Source organism: Mercenaria mercenaria, chromosome 19 (genome assembly GCF_021730395.1).
Source record: "Mercenaria mercenaria strain notata chromosome 19, MADL_Memer_1, whole genome shotgun sequence".
Classification (NCBI taxonomy): Eukaryota; Metazoa; Mollusca; class Bivalvia; order Venerida; family Veneridae; genus Mercenaria; species Mercenaria mercenaria.
This window is the reverse complement of record NC_069379.1, coordinates 34,559,923-34,568,504: the sequence shown is the minus strand read 5'-3', so window position 1 is coordinate 34,568,504 and position 8,582 is coordinate 34,559,923. Positions and strand designations below refer to the sequence as shown.

Sequence of the window (8,582 nt, the reverse complement as noted above, 5' to 3'; positions counted from 1 at the left end):
TGGAGACTTTTGATATAGACTATAATTGGGGAAATCCTAAAATCATTGAAAAACAGTCGATACATGAGTTATACATTTTGCTTCGGATATTTTAAGAAAGTAATATTTTAGATATCAAATATTTCTATTTTTACATGGAGAGGAGAAAAACCATAATTACATTTAGTAAATTGGTGCACTTAGCTATCATTTCTCCTTGAAACAAATCTGTAAAGATGAATTTGATTTTTTAAGGTACTATCTCTTCCTAATGCTAAGCAAACATAATTCAGGAAAATAACAATTAACTGATAGAAATAATAACTTAAACATAAAACACTTACTTAATATGTATTGAAAGAAAAACAAAACAAACTCAGTAATATTTACAATTTATCGCGCAGATTAAATAAGCCTACGTAATTCTAATGTCTTTGTCAATAAGCATAAGCTCACTTCCAACGCGACTTTGAGTCAACTATAGATTTTGCAAACTGCAATGAAGCACTAAGTGAACGTTTTGGTTTGAAATAATATATATTTAATAATATGTTGGCAATCATCTAACGAACGACAACATGACCTTTGTCATTAGTCTGACAACATTATTTGATTTTAAATACATGCAGTCTATTACAGCATGTTTCGTCACCTTTTTCACAACTCACATAGAGATTGTTCTTTTTCTCTGATAATGCAAGAGCCAACGGACCTCTTACACCAACATTCTCGTTGACTACTGTTGTAGCTTTTGACAGGTCATCTGAAAACTGAATAACCGTATCACATGTCTTTGCACATGCGTACACCGAGCCGGAAGTGCTGACAGCAAGGCCCAAGAAATTCGAAAGTTTATATTCTGCCGTAAATTCTCCGCCTATTGATATGCGAGCTATAGTCATTTTAATATAGTCTGTAAAGTATATCTGGTTTCGACCTGGGCTTAAGCAAATTGATTTTGGTTGAGATGTTAGGCTTTTCCCCTGTTGACCTATTTGAAATGAGCGAATTACCTCGCCATTTAAGTTCATCATTTGCAGTTTTGGCATGATATTATCAAAAGTTACAAATAAAATTCCACCGTCATAGTAAATACCTCGGCATTTTCCATCTGTCTTTATTTGTTCAGTTTTTGTGAGACCCGATGCTGTTGACAATAGCTGGATTATTTTCTCATCCCTTAATGTCACGGTTGGTTGGTTGGTATGACTGTGATGTCACGAGGACTTGAAGATAACATGATTTCAGATATCATTTTGTTGTAGCTAACATCCACTATTTTCACGTTTTTGTTTGCTTTGTCAGCAACAGCCAACTGATCGGATGACATGAAAGCAAGTCCTGTTGCATAGCATGTCTTCTTATCGTTTTTGCCTTTAATATTGATATGGCATATCGGATGTGTGCTTACGCTTTCTTGTGCATTACAGGAACCCAATTCTAGATCTTTAATATGTATTGTACCGAGCATCTTTTCTTTAGTAAGAAATGTGTTTAGTTCGGTGCTCTTTTGAAATTTGCATTCTTGTTTGCATAGTCTTGTAGATAGTTCATACGTCTGTGACTGATACTCCGAAACCAAAGCAAAAGCTTGTTTAACTTCACAGAAGAGTAAGTTGTACTTTTTATCTTTAATCATGCTTTTTGTTATAGCTTCTTTGTCTTCAATGTTCTTTACAACCGATTCATAAGCTTTCTTTAACGTGTCCATTGTTTCAATGTTCTTCTTTCTGTATGTTGTTACTTTGTCTTTCAATTCACCCTCAAATTTATCAAGTTCTTCTATGATTTCCTTTTTCGTATTCTCAACTGCAGAAATAACATTTGCATATTCTGTTTCAATGTCAGTGATATTTGCTTCTATCTTGCTCAGACCAATTGTGCACCTTTCTTTTATGTTACTGACATTTGTCTCGAAACTCAAATACTCATCACTTTTTACAAACTGCTCCGACACTTCTGGGATAAAATCAATTTCACACAGTTTGTGTGACAATGTCATACATATCACACACCCAAGCCTTCCATGAGCACGACAATATAACTTAACATCCTCGTTTGGATGTGTAGAACAACTTTGTAATTTATCATTTGCATCTGCAGTTGATGTAAACTCAAAATTCTTGTTGACAACATGTTTCGTTGTGAGTGTGGCCTTTTCGTGACTGCTTATACAACTGTTACACAAATATTTCCTACAGTTTTGGCAATAACCTTCCGCATTTACTATCTGGCCACTTAATCCACATGGATGACAGGATACGATAGTGCCCGCTTGTGAACTAAAACGCAAAGTAGTTGATAAAAGGTTGTCCAAAGCTCTTCTTCCTGATACCGCCATTTCTATTTACATAAAAATTACTAACGATCAAAATAGTTCACAGCTCCTTATTGGCCTTATCCAGTACATACACTTATCCATAACTTTCTATACCTTATTATAACATTGTCCTTTAATTCGAACCTTCTCGTTTGTAAAACGAGATAAATTCTTTCCATGTGAAAAGGCTATCCAACATGCTTCAGTAATCTTGTTACACTACTTCATTTCAAAATCATGACAATTTACTTAATGAAAAACAGTAAGACAAAGTTTTAAACCGTAAATTGCACACGTGACGAAACCAATGTTTAGACCCTTCGTTAATTATTGTAAATTCGGAGAAAATGTTTCACCATCAATGTAACACATATTGGAAAATTGAAATGCTATGAATATAAAGTGAGCAGAAATTTTATATCCAATGCATTATTTTAAATAATGTTGTTTTTATGAAAATAATGCAGTAACATACATTGCACATGTAAAGCTGTCATTTAGAGCCTCAAAAATTGTATTGTTTTTTTTTCTTTCTCGTGTCAGTATGCATATCCAGTAGTTTCACGATAGAAGCATGACTTTGCATGATGAGTAGGGCTACACTTTGATTAGGATGAGCATTAATTAAAACGTTTTAAAACGTAAACAAGCAAAACAATCACGGAAGATTAAGTCAGTACACAACTTTTCCGATACAAAATGTAAATCCTGTATGACCGTGTTGTAGCGGACTCCGTTTCAGACTAGATAAATTATTTCGCCTTGAGTTCGACTCCGACACTCATTGTTTCTTATCTTTAAGCTGTATTAAATTTCGTATTTTTCTTCTGCTAAAGAAACAAACTATGTAAATTAATTTAGATCCAACTTTTTCACAACTTAACATTAATCACTTTGATAGTTTACAGAAAATAAATGCTCATACTCATGTTTAGATGTACATTCGAAGTTCGTTCGCTCGAACTTAAATAATTCGAACACCTCTCCATAAAATGATATTGTTCTACCCTGGAAAATTCGAACATCGATAATTCGGACTCTCGAACTAGATCAAGTTTCCACAAATGTGTCTAGTATATTTTACATCTTTTCACTCGATCATAGAAGATGCGTGCAAAATATTTGCTGAAATGAGTCAGAAAGTAGCCTCTGGTTTATAACATGTATTGGCAAGAGTTTATCGATGCCTTGTTTTCACCTTTTCACCATCTTCCTTCTTACGTTGAATATTTAAACATCTTGTTGCATTGCTTAGGGAACAATGCAGTGTTTGTGGATAATGCAGTACCGCTTATGCATTTGCTGGTGGGCATGAGGAGTGTTGCACACACGAACAGACTCAGTCTAAATGAGTCTGCTATTGTTTTTACATTGTTGCGTTCTATGCTTCCAAAGTATGTTCTTGTATTTTTATTATGCAGATGCAATATGATAAAATGGCGGGAAAAACTAGAAAGCATGTGTTGCTTGCTATTAAAATTGCCTGAAATAATAATCCCATAGCTAAAAACTAGGAATGTATAAAGCTTGATAAAATGTATATACTTAACCAAATAAACGTACGGACCTATTTACGAAATAAGCAGCAAACGCAAACTAGAAAGAAACGTTTAAAGCAAAGAATGCGATAATAAGATATGATAACGACTTTACCGTACCCTATCTAAAAGTATTTTAATATAAAACCTAAGCACTCTGTCTCTAGCTACACCTCCGGTAATTTATATTTTTTTATAAATGGCATTTACTCGGTTTTTTATTATTTAATTATTTCTTTATTTCGATATTTCTCAGGTTTTGAAAAAATATGAACGACCAGTTGATCTAAAAGTCCGCTTATTTTCAATAAAGTGCTTTCAAGTAATTTGTACGACATCGACTAAGTAAATGACGGGTAAAGTGATATGAAACTTTTGTACAATACGGATATATATTTTCGATGGCAACCATTCGAGAAAACAAGTATTGGACGAGCCGAGTGGATAAGAGTCCATAATCTCGTATTGTATTTGAAATTGTTAGAAGCATTTTCATTATATGCTTGTTTTAGATTTCATCTACAAAACGCATAAAGAAACATCCCGTCGCAAATGCATGTATAAAGATCATGCAGCACAAATGTGAATAAACAATTGGAAGAGAAAGAGGTACAGAATAAGTTAAGTTATTTATCGTTTAATATTGGACCTTTAAGAAAAAGTGGCGTTCTGCAATAGTGCCATTCCATTGATATGGTAACTGTAGCTTATTTGCATGAAAAATACAAAGTTTCAGCTTGATAAAATCATTTTCAAAGGTTAAATGGCATTTTCAGTAAAACGTGTCGCTGCGGCAATTTTCAAAAATACTTATCGCGGTATAACTTGTAGCTTTTCTTCTACTTACAGCTTATTTTGGTCATATTCTTCTGTTTTGTATTAAAATGTGCAAGCAAATAGCATAAACACTGTTAAGTATACTTACTCCTACTCTAAAAGCTATGAATGAGTAATATTTAGGCTCTGAATATGCATTTCTTTAAAAAGAGTACACCCAACACAGTGCATTTTTTTATTTCTCACATTGTTTTGCAGCAACTTGCAATGAAATGTTCATTTTCTATCATAACCTGACAAAATAGCCCATTAATACACATATCTGGACAAATCTCAATTTTTCCCAAAGTTGATTTTATAGGCTATACAGTAGTAATAAATTTGCTATATGTTCTTTTTAAAATAAACAACCTTCTGAAGTTTGTAACACATAGTCAGGCCCATTTAAAACAATACAAGCCTTATGTTCTTAAATGACCTATAAACACCATAAAATGTAGGGGTCAAATATCTCCTAAGAGAGGGTTTATTTTTGTCTGACAGGTCAACGCTATGGAGTATCTTCTAAACAGACAGCTAAAATGTAGGTATGAACACATGAGTATTCTCCTTGACAATGCTACCAAATGTCAAGTATACATGTAGGTCCGCAATGAAATATAAACAGGACCTGGCGTACATAAAACATGAAAATGCCACATAAATGGATTTTTCTTTCCGCCATCATCCGACTATAAAATTGAATTACATGTACATGTATATCATTGGTAAATGAAAGTATCATAGGGTGAAAATATCTATGTTGTAGTCAGGTCTTCATTTTTCTCAAAGTTCCTTTAGATTTTAAAAAACTGTGATTAAGTACTATGTTTTAGGTAATAATTTCATAATTTTATATTTTTTATGGCAAGACGATTAAAGGAAAACGTACACTGATCAAAACAAACGCGAACATACTCCACATTGCAAACATAGATATACACGACATATCAATTCTGTACAAAGAGTTTGACATCATTACTTTCGTCAGTGCGTCAGTATGAAACCATTACCGTACTGAACATAATGCCGAAATGTCCATTCTATGCGTAGTGCTCGACGGCATTACTTTCGTCAGTGCGTCAGTAGGAAACTGTTACCGCACTGTACACTATGACGGCATGTCCATTCTATGAATAGAGCTTGACGTCATTACTTTCGTCAGTTCGTCTGTATGAAACCGTTACCGTACTGAACCATAATGCCAAAATTTCCATTCTATGCATAGTGCTCGACGGCATAATATTCATTAGTGTATCAGTATGAAACCGTTACCGTACTAAACATAATGCCGAAATGTCAACTTTTGCATAGTGCTCGACGGCATTACTTTCGTTAGTGCGTCAGTATGAAACCTTTACCGTATTGAACATAATAATAAAATGTTCATTTTAAGCAAAGTTCTCGACGGCATTACTTTCGTTAGTGCGTCAGTATTAAACCGTTACCGTACTGAACATTCTATGCATAGTTCTCGACGGCATTACTTCCGTTAGATCGTTTACCATACTGTACAGAATGACTTTTTTAATATCTGTTTTCGTTACCTGTTAAAGGTATGACAAGCCAAGTACAGTTACACAAGCGGAAACTCTTGAAACCAATGAAAGTCAAAATACAGAATGCAAATGTACGAAAAAAAAACACATATTCTAATCAGAATATCGCATTCAGTAGAGTTTCATTTATGTAAATTATAAAGTGAAATCAAATATATACATAACAGTAATACTACATAAAATATAACAGACAAGTAACATGTATTACTATATGGAATACACTAGCACTTACATCATCAAATAACATATTATCACTTCATTCTTCAACATTTAATGTTAAGACACAGCGTTCTTTTTTGATATCTGATGATAACCAGGAACATAATCAGACTCAGAGATAATATGTTTTAGTTTGTTCCAATTGTGGTAAGTTTCACACTTGTTATTTTGGAATGCAAAATATCTCGAATGTTCGATTTATATCGAGAGATTGACATGTAATCTTTCGAGCTCAAAACTGCTGTGCAATGCATGCAGTTATATAAAGAAAAGATTGTGTTAACTGTGTTGAACTCGTAAAATAACTTTGTTTTACATAAAAGTTCATAAAATCCATATGAAGCCCATGTTCAATCTGAAAACTGAAATGACATATTTCAGGTTTATACGATTTTAAATACGTGCAATTTGTCACACACTTCAACCCCGCCACTTCCACAGCTTACAACTAGCATGTTCCTTGCGTGACAAATTGCCAGAGCTATTGCACCTTTTATACCTAAGGTATATCTTTTGTTCGACAAGTCATCCTCAAACTGATAAACTACGTCTTCCCATTTTGAAGTGGCAAATACAGAACCTCGTTCGCTAACTGCAATACCCATTAATCTAAATGTTTCGAAAATTGCGGTGACTTTTTTCCTACTTGATATCCGGTATATTCCGTTACTGTCTGTCACGTAGAGCTGACTTCGGTCCGGAGTAAACCCGATACATTTTGGTTTAAATACTAAAATGTTCCCGGTATCACCAAATTGGAATGTCTTTACTACTTCGCCTCTGAGAATCAACACCTCGACCCTTGAACTCATAACGTTATCAAACGTTACATATAAATGTCCATCGGAAAATTTGATACCACGGCAATGACCTTCAGTTTTAATCTGTCCAGTTTTGTTTAGACCAGCTTCTGTTGATAATAACTGAATAATCTTTTCATCGCCCAATGTAACGGCAAGTCGGTTGGGCGATATGGCGGTTACATCGTGTGGACATGATGATAACTTGATTTCAGAGATTATTTTATCATTGCCGAAATCTACTATTTTCACCACTCTGTTCATTTTATCTGCCACAGCCAGCTGATCACTGGATATAAAAGCAAGTCCCGTAGCATAACATGTTTTTTTGTCATTGTCAGATTTGATATTTATATGACAAAGAGGTTGTGTCTGTAATGACTCAGATGTGTTGCAAGGACCTAAGTACATTTCTTCAATTTCTATCGCCCCAAACATATTTTTGGTTGTTTGTAAGTCCATTCGTTGTTGGAATTTGCATTCTTGTTTTTGATACCTTGTAGAGATCTCATAAGCACGTGAATGGATCTCTGAAATCTTCTTCCTAGCTTGTTTCACCTCACAAAAAAGTGCATTATATTTCTTATCTTTCTTTAATTGGCTTGTTACGTATTCTGTGTTTACTATTTGTTGAGCCACGGATTCATACGCGCTCTTCAATGATCTCATTAAATCTTGGTTAGTCTTTTTAAAAGCTAAAGCTTCGTCTTCAAGCTGTAACTGGACCTTATCAAGGTAGACCTGTACCTCCTGTCTTCTTTTCTTTATCTCCGACATAACATTGGTGTATTGTTTTTCAATCCGTACAATATCTGCTTCCAGTTTGCAAATGTTAACTGCACAGCTTTCCTTTAAATCTTGTATACATTTCTCATAATGCAAGTATTCAAAATGTGTCGAAAATTTCTCCGATACTTCTGGAATATATGCAGTTTCACATAATTTATGTGACAATGTTATACAGGTATTACATCCAAAGTTTTCATGCGCAAGACAATAAAACTTGATCTCCTCGTTTTGATGTTTAACGCATTTTTGCAGTTTATCACCAGAAATGCCAGTTGACGAAGACGATGCCATAATGTCTAGTGTGTGTGACTTTTATGAGTTGTTATTCAATTGTCACATAATTTCTTCCGACAGTAAAATAAAAAAAAACCACTTGCAATTACTATTAGACACTTAAGTTATCCAAATAGCAGCAATAATGTTCCGAAATGTAAAGTATCAGATAAAACAGTTCATTCTGGTACAGCCATTTGTTCATATAAAATCGTATACTGCCTGTAATGTTAACAATGTACATTTTACGATTACTCGAAATTAATGGCACATAGATGGAAAATATAAT

General features: G+C 34.0%; 2 protein-coding genes across 2 annotated transcripts; both read right to left on the bottom strand.

Moving 5' to 3' along the window:
- Window positions 1-314: 314 nt before the first annotated feature.
- LOC128551064 (transcription intermediary factor 1-alpha-like) lies at window positions 315-2,635 on the bottom strand. The gene has a single exon (XM_053531380.1). It carries the CDS (start codon window positions 2,318-2,320, stop codon window positions 1,166-1,168), a length of 1,155 nt encoding a protein of 384 aa, XP_053387355.1. The 5' UTR covers window positions 2,321-2,635; the 3' UTR covers window positions 315-1,165.
- Window positions 2,636-6,814: 4,179 nt separating this feature from the next.
- LOC128551023 (uncharacterized) lies at window positions 6,815-8,311 on the bottom strand. The gene has a single exon (XM_053531290.1). It carries the CDS (start codon window positions 8,309-8,311, stop codon window positions 6,815-6,817), a length of 1,497 nt encoding a protein of 498 aa, XP_053387265.1.
- Window positions 8,312-8,582: the final 271 nt, after the last annotated feature.